This window comes from Lagenorhynchus albirostris, chromosome 9 (genome assembly GCF_949774975.1).
Source record: "Lagenorhynchus albirostris chromosome 9, mLagAlb1.1, whole genome shotgun sequence".
Taxonomy (NCBI): domain Eukaryota; kingdom Metazoa; phylum Chordata; class Mammalia; order Artiodactyla; family Delphinidae; genus Lagenorhynchus; species Lagenorhynchus albirostris.
In genome coordinates, this window is record NC_083103.1 from 82,749,251 (window position 1) to 82,760,512 (window position 11,262).

At 37.8% G+C, this 11,262-nt stretch overlaps 1 protein-coding gene across 3 annotated transcripts in view; it reads left to right on the forward strand.

Moving 5' to 3' along the window:
* The window catches only part of CWF19L2 (CWF19 like cell cycle control factor 2), a 193,507-nt gene extending 183,895 nt beyond the window's left edge, over nt 1–9,612 (forward strand). For all 3 annotated transcript variants that reach the window (XM_060160317.1, XM_060160319.1, XM_060160320.1), the window contains 2 exons: nt 6,607–6,708; nt 9,463–9,612. In XM_060160317.1, coding sequence (XP_060016300.1) covers nt 6,607–6,708; nt 9,463–9,606 — 246 coding nt within the window. In that variant the 3' untranslated portion in view covers nt 9,607–9,612. The remainder of the gene's footprint in view (nt 1–6,606; nt 6,709–9,462) is intronic.
* The last annotated feature ends 1,650 nt before the right edge of the window (nt 9,613–11,262 follow it).

Genomic DNA, 11,262 nt, shown 5'->3' on the forward strand with positions numbered 1-11,262 from the left:
GGCTGCAGGTTCGTAGTTCCTGTTGTTTTTGGTGTCTGTCCCCATTGGCTAAAGTTGGTTCAGTGGGTTGTGTAGGCTTCCTGGTGGAGGGGCCTAGTGTCTGTGTTCTGGTGGATAAGGCTGGATCTTGTCTTTCTGGTGGGCAGGTCCACGTCTGGTGGTGTGTTTTGGGGTGTCTGTGGACTTATTATGATTTTAGGCAGCCTCTCTGCTAATGGGTGGGCTTGTGTTCCTGTCTTGCTAGTTGTTTGGCATAGGGTGTCCAGCACTGTAGCTTGCTGGTCATTGAGTGAAGCTGGGTGTTGGTGTTGAGATGGAGATCTCTGGGAGATTTTCGCCGTTTGATATTATTTGGAGCTGGGAGGTCACTTGTGGACCAGTGTTCTGAAGTTGGCTCTCCCACCTCAGAGGTGCAGCACTGACTCCTGGTTGCAGCACCAAGAGCCTTTCATGCACACGGCTCTGAATAAAAAAACGGATGGATAGAAACCTAGGACAAATGGTGAAAGCAAAGCTATACAGACAAAATCTCACACAGAAGCATACACATACACACAAAAAGAGGTAAAGGGGAAAAAATAATAAATCTTGCTATCAAAGTCCACCTCCTCAATTTGGGATGATTAGTTGTCTATTCAGGTATTCCACAGATGCAGTGTACATCAAGTTGATTGTGGAGCTTTAATCCGCTGCTTCTGAGGCTGCTGGGAGAGACTTCCCTTTCTCTTCTTTGTTCGCACAGCTCCCGGGGCTCAGCTTTGGATTTGGCCCTGCCTCTGTGTGTAGGTCGCCGGAGGGCATCTGTTCTTCGCTCAGACAGGACGGGGTTGAAGGAGCAGCTGCTTCAGGGACTCAGGTTCTCTCAGGCGGGGGGGGGAGGGAGGGGTGCAAATGCGGGGCGAGCCTGCGGCGGCAAAGACCAGCAGAACGTTGCACCAGCCTGAGGCTTGCCATGCGTTCTCCTCGGGAAGTTTTCCCTGGATCCCAGGACCCTGGCAGTGGCGGGCTGCACAGGCTCCCATGAAGGGAGGTGTGGATAGTGACCTGTGCTCGCACACAGGCTTCTTGTTGGTGGCAGCAGCCGCCTTAGCGTCTCATGCCCGTCTCTGTGGTCCGCCCTGTTAGCCGCGGCTCGCGCCCGTCTCTAGAGCTCCTTTAAGCAGCACTCTTAATCCCCTCTCCTCGTGCACCAGGAAATAAAGAGGCAAGAAAAAGTCTCTTGCCTCTTCGGCAGGTCCACAGTTTTCCCCGGACTCCCTCCCGGCTAGCCGTGGTGCAGTGACGCCCTGCAGGCTGTGTTCATGCCGCCAACCCCAGTCCTCTCCCTGCACTCCTACCGAAGCCCGAGCATCAGCTGCCAGCCGTGCCCGCCCCAGCGGGTGAGCAGACAAACCTCTCGGGCTGGTGAGTGCTGGTCGGCACCAATCCTCTGTGCGGGAATCTCTCCGCTTTGCCCTCCGCACCCCTGTTGATGTGCTCTCTTCCGGAGTTTCCGCCCCGAAGCTTTCCCCCTCCGCCACCCGCAGTCTCTGCCCGCGAAGGGGCTTCCTAGTGTGTGGAAACTGTTCTTCCTTCACAGCTCCCTCCTACTGGTGCAGGTCCCGTCCCTATCCTTTTGTCTCTGTTTATTCTTTTTTGTTTTGCCCTACCCAGGTACGTGGAGAGTTTCTTGTCTTTTGGGAAGTCTGAGGTCTTCTGCCAGCATTCAGTAGGTGTTCTGTAGGAGTTGTTCCTCGTGTAGATGTATTTCTGGTGTATCTGTGGGGAGGAAGGTGATCTCCGTGTCTTACTCTTCCACCATCTTCCCGATCCCCCCCGCCATCTTCCCAATTCTCCCCCTCTACTTTTTAATATGATTTTTAACTGTAATTTTGTGTTAACTGTAGCAGTTGAAAAACATCTAAGACGTCTTGGGTTTGAGCTTCAAAACTAAGCAAAGTCCACCTCAAGGAAAATTTGGGTTTACCCTAAGACCATCAAATATGAGGACAATTATACAAAGTCAGGATTAAAATCTGGAATATTAAAAGGGGAAAGCTCAAATACTACTGTTTTCCTATCATCAGTAAAATTTTCTGCTGTAATTCTGTCAGTACTCTTCATGGGTGGTGCCAGTGTTCCAACTTCTATCCCTCTGGCTGGTCAAGGCAGGAAAAGGAAGTGCTAAATGTACATATACTTTTATACTGAATCCTTTGCAATGCCTACCGACTCACAACTCTTCAGGCAAGACATTAGGTTGTACCTTTTCTGCCTGCAGTGAGAGAAGAGTTCTTGTGGCACGCAATTGTTCTTTGTTTAGAAATAATGTGTTCATTTTGCCATCTTGGCAATTATGCCATATGTTGTTGAGCTTTGGTATGTATTGATATATACAAATTACCACAAACTTAGTGCTTTAAAAACAGCACATTTGTTATCTCATAGTTCTGGAAGTCACAAATATGAACTCGGTTTTACTGGGCTAAGTCAAGGTGTTAGCAGGCCTACTTTTTTTTTTTTTTTTTCCTTTGGAGGCTCTCAGGGAGAATCCATTCCCTTGCCGTTTTCGTTTCTAGAAACCACCTGCATTCCATGGCTTGTGGTTCTTTCCTTTGTGTTCAAAGTCAACCAGTATAGCATTTTCCAGTCTTTCTCTGACTCTGATCCTCCTATCATATGCTATATAACCCAGGATAATCTCCCCATTTCAAGACCCCTAACTTAATTGTATCTGCAAAGTCCTTTTTGCCATACAACGTAACATGGAAGCCATTTTTTCTGCCAAACACAGTGTAATACAAACAAAAAGCATGGGCACTGTCATCATAAATTGCTTTCTGAAGTTATCTCTTCCTCAAAGTACTGCTTTTTAATTGATGGTAGTCTACAACATGATTTTAGCCATTCAAATTCATGTCTCACACGTTGATCTACTTCAGGTAGCAAAAATATTTTAATGATAATAAAGGCCATATATGACAAACCCACAGCCAACATCGTCCTCAGTGGTGAAAAACTGAAACCATTTCCACTAAGATCAGGAACAAGACAAGATTGCCCACTCTCACCACTATTATATAACATTGTTTTGGAAGTTTTAGCCACAGCAATCAGAAAAGAAAAAGAAATCCAAATCAGAAAAGAAGAAGTAAAGCTGTCACTGTTTGCAGATGACATGATACTATACATAGAGAATCCTAAAGATGCTACCAGAGAACTACTAGAGCTAATCAATGAATTTGGCAAAGTAGCAGGATACAAAATTAATGCACAGAAATCCCTTGCATTCCTATACACTAATGATGAAAAATCTGAAAGAGAAATTAAGGAAACACTCCCATTTACCACTGCAACAAAAAGAATAAAATACCTAGGAATAAACCTACCTAAGGAGACAAAAGACCTGTATGCAAAAAACTATGAAACTGATGAAAGAAATTAAAGGTGATACAAACAGATGGAGAGATATACCATGTTCTTGGATTGGAAAATCAACATTGTGAAAATGACTCTAGTACCCAAAGCAGTCTGCAGATTCAATGCAATCTCTATCAAACTACCAAAGGCATTTTTCACAGAACTAGAACAAAAAATTTCACAATTTGTATGGAAATACAAAAGACCCCAAATAGCCAAAGCAATCTTGAGAAAGAAAAACGGAGCTGGAGGAATCAGACTCCCTGACTTCAGACTATACTACAAAGCTACAGTAATCAAGACAATATGGTACTGGAACAAAAACAGAAATATAGATCAATGGAACAGGATAGAAAGCCGAGATAAACCCATGCACCTATGGTCACCTTATTTTTGATAAAGGAGGCAAGAATATACAATGGAGAAAAGACAGCCTCTTCAATAAGTGGTGCGGGGAAAACTGGACAGCTACATGTAAAAGTATGAAATTAGAACACTCCCTAACACCATTCACAAAAATAAACTCAAAATGGATTAAAGACCTAAATGTAAGGCCAGACACTATAAAACTCTTAGAGGGAAACATAGGCAGAACACTCTATGACATAAGTCACAGCAAGATCCTTTTTGACCCATCTCCTAAAGAAATGCAAATAAAAACAAAAATTAAAAAATGGGACCTAATGAAACTCAAAACTTTTGCACAGCAAAGGAAACCATAAACAAGACCAAAAGACAGCTCTCAGAATGGGAGAAAATGTTTGCAAATGAAGCAACTGACAAAGGATTAATCTCCAAAATTTACAAGCAGCTCATGCAGCTCAATATCAAATAAACAAACAACCCAATCCAAACATGGGCAGAAGACCTAAATAGACATTTCTCCAAAGAAGATATACAGATTGCCAACAAACACATGAAAGAATGCTCAACATCATTAATCATTAGAGTAATGCAAATCAAAACTAAAATGAGGTATCACCTCACACCTGTCAGAATGGCCATCATCAAAAAATCTACAAACAGTAAATGCTGGAGAGGGTGTGGAGAAAAGGGAACCCTCTTGCACTATTGGTGGGAATGTAAATTGATACAGCCACTATGGAGAAGAGTATGGTGCTTCCTTAAAAAACTAAAAGTAGAAATACCATACCACCCAGCAATCCCACTTCTTGGCATATACCCTGAGAAAACCATAATTCAAAAAGTGTCATGTACCACAATGTTCATTGCAACTCTATTTACAGTAACCAGGACATGGAAGCAACCTAAGTGTCCATCAACAGATGAATGGATAAAGAAGAAGAATTGGCACATATATACAATGGAATATTACTCAGCCATAAAAAGAAACGAAATTGAGTTATTTGTAGTGAGGTGGATGGACCTTGAGTCTGTCATACAGAGTGAAGAAAGTCAGAAAAAGAAAGACAAATACCGTATGCTAACACATATGTATGGAATATTAAAAAAAAATGATCATGAAGAACCTAGGTGCAGCATTGGGAATAAAGACACAGACCTACTAGAGAATGGACTTGAGGACACAGGGAGAGGGAAGGGTAAACTGGGACAAAGTGTGAGAGTGGCATGAACACATATACACTACCAAATGTAAAACTGATAGCTCGTGGGAAGCAGCTGCATAGCACAGGGAGAACAGCTCTGTGCTTTGTGACCACCTAGAGGGGTGGGGTAAGGAGGGTGGGAGGGAGGGAGACGCAAGAGGGAAGAGATATGGGGATATATGTATATGTATAGCTGATTCATTTTGTTATAAAGCAGAAACTAACACACCATTGTAAAGCAATTATACTCCAATAAAGATGTTAAAAATATATACATACATATATATATATATATATTTTAACGGAGCCTTCCATTTCTTTTTCTTTGACTATCAGATTTGCACAAAGTGCTATTAATAGATGGAAATGAAAGTCATATTTGAATAATATTCTCTGTGCCAAGCATTTATATACATTTTTCTATTTGATCTTCACAGCAGACTTCTGAGCTCTTCATATTTCTCATGAGACTCACAGATGTTAAATAACTTGCCTGAAGTTACGTAGTTATAAGTATCAGAGCTGTGATTAGAGCCTTGTCTTTCTCTTTATTTTTTTCCTAATTGTCTGTGTCATACATGTTTTCACATTTTATTTTAAAATGTGAAAATATTTTTAAAAAGCACAAAGTAGTAACCCATTTCTCTGCATTTTACGTATTGTACTATTTTGTAAACTGATTATTTTTTAATTATGCTTTTCCTATAACCTGAACAAGTCTTTATAATCCCCAATTTTAATTGCTTTATACTATTTCAAGATGACCACTCTTCTTCCACCATACCATACTATCTCTTTCCAAGTCATGCCTTCCTGAGGACACAATACAAAATATATATAGTTAAGTAGAAATATGTAATTCACTGCCAAAATTAGTAAATGCTGACTGTATAAGGGTATTAGAGGAGAGAGATATTACTTTAAATTGACAGTTTGAATACTTTCTAGTGACAGAATAAGGGCTTGAAGGAAAAACTTGCAAGGACACAAGATCTACTTAACTTTTAAAGCTAGAAATTATGGCCTTTTCCAATCAAGATAGTGTTTAAAATACTTCATGCATGCACACGTGTGTGTGTGTTTGTGTGTCTGTGCGTGAGTGTGTATAGAAAGAGGGAGGGATAAAAGACAGGGAAAGATAATAGCTAATCATGGAAATATTTTGAAACAAGGTTGGTAAACTAAAAATTTCTATACCCACCTCACCAGTTAATAAAAAACTATGATTGTTCATGTTTAATTTATCTTTGATCAATAAATAGCAGTATAATCTCAGGAATGTTATACCTCTGCATTGTGAGGAAAATATAAGAAAGTATATCCTTAATCTCTATTTGCATAGTTTAAGGAAAATTACTCGGTTGTTATATATTTTAAAAATGCCTTTTCTTTCCTGTTTCCCCATAAGACAAAAATAATTGGTTCTGATTATAATTGCTGGATATTATAAAGCACTATCTAGCTGAAAGGCTACCAAATGAAATGTTTTATTTAAGAAGTTAGGTTATTGTTTAAATACCTATAGAACTGGAAATTCAGTGTATACGTTTGTCTTGAGGGATGCTTAATTAGGAAGAGGGATTAAGCATAACTTTCTGATTTCATGCTGTATTCATGTGTGATTTATCTGTTTATTTAGGTACCCAGAGGCTTACCTTACTTCTCTGTGAATTTTGGCCTCCAGGGAGGGTTTGCCCATGTCATTGAAGATCAACACAAATTCCCTCATTACTTTGGAAAGGTATGCTCACAAATTTAGTAAAGTACCAGAGTTTAGCAATTTTGTAACACTTTTCTTTTGAAGGGAAATCAAAACTTTGGGCACAATATATAGTGAAGTTGGTTATTACTGTTCCACCCAAGTTTTAGAGGGAGTACCCAGAAACTGTTAATAAATATATCCCAGAATATTTATAACAGGAATATTACTTTGTAACCAAGCATTTGTTGACAGTGTCAATGGTGACTATAATGTTTTTCCTGTGGAGTCAGCCAGGCTTGTGCTGAGAGTGATTGATGATAATTGATAATGATGATAACGCACTCATTGAGGGTTTACAATGAGCCTGTTACTGTTCTGAGCACTCATTTAATGCTCACAATAACTCTATTATATAGATATTTTTATACTTTCATTTTATAGATGATGAAACTGAGCTACAGAGAGGCTATATAACTTCCCCATGGTCATGTGCTAATAAATGACAGAAACAAGGGGTGCATAAGCTCATGGTTGAACTAGAGAACAAATGATCTCACATCTTCATTTATAATTAAGAACGATATAGTCCAAGAATGTGTCACTCATTTCACACAGATAGTTTCTGGACAGATACTAGAGTGTAGATCTTTCATTTTTTGCTAGTGGATTTTTTCTGTTACTACAGATTGCCTTCTAGGGTTATAGTCCTTAAATTTAAGGTCTACTGAGTATCTGGGAAGTATGTAAGTTAGTATCAGGGACTAGAATGAAATTAGTGTAGCTATTGAAGCAATCAAAAGAAGTCTGGGCAATACCAGCTCTAGAAGTGACCTTTCAATCTAGTATAACTCAGGCCTTTCCCTCTAAATTAGAGGAGCCTAGATGAACTCTGTCCATTGTTCCCTGTTCTTCCACCCCACTTTCATCTCCTTTGTAAGATCATTTTCTGCAAAGAATAGTGACATGTAAGAGGTTTGGACTCAAAAATGTTTATGCTGTTATCCTTAAAGGTTAGCTAGAGGCCTAAAATCACATTCATCTATGAACTGTTGAGATATGTTACAGAAACTTGTCTGAGAATTTTTCAGAATATCTTTTCTCAGAGTTAATTAGAAAGACATTTGTTTTCATTGCTCTGAAAAATTCTGTTGTTATTCAATAGAGCTTTATAACTCAAAGCTTTATGACTCTGCATTTATTTCTTTCAAAATAAGAAAACTTAATTCTAGTGAAAATGAAATAAAATATCAATTTTTTAACTTGCATAAATTTAATTGGGAGATCGCCCCCCCCAATATTATGCATGTGCTATGATTTTTATGATACTGTTTTAATGTTAAAAGGAAAGCTTCTTTAGTTAGCATTACATCATTGATCCGTTTTCTCCAAAATCTTCTTTCCAAGAAACAGCCTATGAGACCAAAACTCCCTTCAGCCTGCAGTTGTTTAGAGAGCAAGAAGGGTTGGTCTCTTTCCATTAACATCTGCTTCAGTAACAGAACAAGAATCAGTCCTTATATGGTACCCATGAGACAAAACTTGATGCTTTATAGACAGTTTTAGATCAATTTATAAGCTAGGCTTTCTTAAACTACATTGCTAGTGATTGGCTGGTGCCAAGAAACTCTTGCATTAAATCTAAATGTGCCCTCTTTTTAAACTATGTCTCTCTTAACCCCTTTATTTCCCTTTCCCACTGAAAAGAGATTTCCTTTTCCATGAAGCTTTTCCTGATTTATCCAACAATTAGAATCTTCTTTCTTTTTGAGTTTCCATGTAGTCTGCTTTGACATTTGCCTTATTCTGCTTTATAACTCCCACCACAGCTCCACATTCTGTTATGAGCTTTCTGAAGACAGAGAAATGTATTTTAGTTATCTCTGTATCCCCTACAATATTTGGCACTTGCTTGTACATAGTATGTCCCTTTAGTATATTTGTTAAGATGAAGAACCTATGTCTTAGAGTGATTATGTCCAAGGTCTTACCACACAATCCTGCAGACCTAGACTGAATATGCAGAACTCAACCCTTAGCCCAAGATTTTCCTGTATTACCGTACTTCCCTTCCTCGAAGCATTATAAATCTCCCCCATATCTTTCTGTACATGGATACTCACTATCATAAATTTGATTAATTTCTGTAGCTGATAGCACAGGAAGAGGATCATGAAGGAAATGATCTAGAGTAATAAGCAGACAGTCAGAAATCCATTCCTTTCAGGGCTTGGGAATGTGACTTTTTAAATGAAGGTGATTTATAATTTCTAATTCTTGGTTTGCTTAGATTAGTACTAAAATATGATTTTGTTTCCTGAAGAAATATCTACAGCTAATAGTAGAAGAAACTGGCTTTTAACTATACTGGGTAGTAGGGAGAACATTAGCCGGAGATTCAACTGTAGTTGAACAACCAAGTTAATAATTGCTACATGTTGATCAACTTTTTCTTCAAACTTTTACCAGAGCAGCTAATAAGGACCAAATTAGTTAAATTCCATTTTCTCTTCCTCCCCTTTGCTGCTGTCTGATAGATGTGTTAACAAGCAACAAAATAGACAAATTGTTTGACAGGAGACACAGCTAAGACCCCTAGAATCACAGGGTTTGCATAGTTAGAACTAAATGAAAAGAATGTTTATTTTTAACTTGAAACTAATACCTATGTAAAATTTGATCCTCACGGAGAACTACTTAATGTTATATTTAGTAACAGAATAAATTGAAATAGTTTCATTCCTGTTTTTAGTATTTATACATGCACGTGTTTGTATTTTTCTCATTCTTTGAAAGGAAATCATTGGTGGGATGCTGGATGTAGAACCAAGACTTTGGAGGAAAGGGATCCGAGAAAGCTTTGAGGATCAGAGGAAGAAAGTACTGCAGTTTGCTCAGTGGTGGAAACCATTTGACTTCACCAAAAATAAAAAATGTTGAGACATACCTTTCATTTTTTATTTCCTCTTCATATTTCTTTCAGTTTTATTTCCATTGCATCTAACTAAACAACTGATCATCAGGTAATAGGAAGAGAATCATGATCTGGGTTTAATGACAACTGCATCATTGGATTGTGTCGGTTTCCTTCCCCACCTGCTCCTGTGGACTTCATTGTAGTAACTGTGGAGCAAGACCAGTTATGTCATGTGACCTGTTCATGTCCTGTTCTGTACCTCTGTCTTGGTATTCTGAACTATTTATATTAACATATAGAAAGACTTTTCTGAAGGATTATCTAGGAAGTATAGCAAATCATTGCTTCAGAGGGAAGCAGGTCTGCTTCAAGTTTGAGTCTGCTGACTAGCTTCTTTTGCATTTTTTAAACTAAGAGTTGGCATATTTAGTAATAATTGAAATTTCTTTTCACAGCATTTTATAGAAGCTCTTAATTTTCTACCAATAGCATATATATTACTACTATTCTTTTTATTAAAGGAATAAAGAATGTCCCAAAAGTAATTAAGAATTAAATAAGGTATATAACATGTTCATGATTTGTTTTTATTTCTGTATTTTTAAATAGTGTCTTTGAATTTTGGTGATTTTAAAAGTAATTGTTCCAAAAATTACAGTTTACAGTTGTTTGGGGTTTGTATGAAAGTTAAAAATTTTAGCCAGATCATCATTTTGGGGTTGTATTGATTATTACAAAATCTTAAGTAATGTGAGTATTTTTAGTGTCAGGAACACATTCTGTTGTCCCATATGATCTAAGGTTCTTCATTTTCCTGTATTCTTACACTTGGTGTGAAGAGAAAAACCCTATACATATAAAATATGGCCATGGTCTCTAAGAGTGTTCCTACTTTATTTTTTATATGGAAGATATTTTTGTAGTAACCCTTTTTCAAAGATGTTGATTTTTTTGGAGCGGAACCTTGACGTTTTGTCATGAAATGTTGAATATTTAGAATCAATGTGACATGTACTCTAGAGTAACTCCTAACTCGACGTAGTTATTTTTAATATTGACATCTCATTTCTTTAGTATCTTGAAAAAAGAGAAATGTTTATGTTCTATCTGAAGTTTTAAAATTTTAATAAAAGTTGGAAGTTTAATGGTTTCAGATTCTCAATATTTACAAATTGGATTTAAGTTATTATCACATACTTGATACTTGATAGTATTTTATTTTTCGCTGTTTTCAGACTCTTTTGGCCTTGCTGCAAAGTCTCAGAGGAATCTTTAACATTCATTTATTCAATCAGTGAGTTAACAAACATTTGTTTGCAGGGCATTTTGTTGCATACTGGTAGTACAAAAATAAAAAAATACTTCCTATACCTTAAATTATTTCATAGTTTAGTGGTGCAAGAGATATGTTCAAAAATAATTACATAAAGAAGATGTGGCACATATATACAATGGAATATTACTCAGCCATAAAAATAAACGAAATGGAGCTATTTGTAATGAGGTGGATAGACCTAGAGTCTGTCATACAGAGTGAAGTAAGTCAGAAAGAAAAAGACAAATACCGTATGCTAACACATATATATGGAATTTAAGAAAAAAATGTCATGAAGAACCTAGGGGTAAAGCAGGAATAAAGACGCAGACCTCCTAGAGAACGGACTTGAGGTTATGGGGAG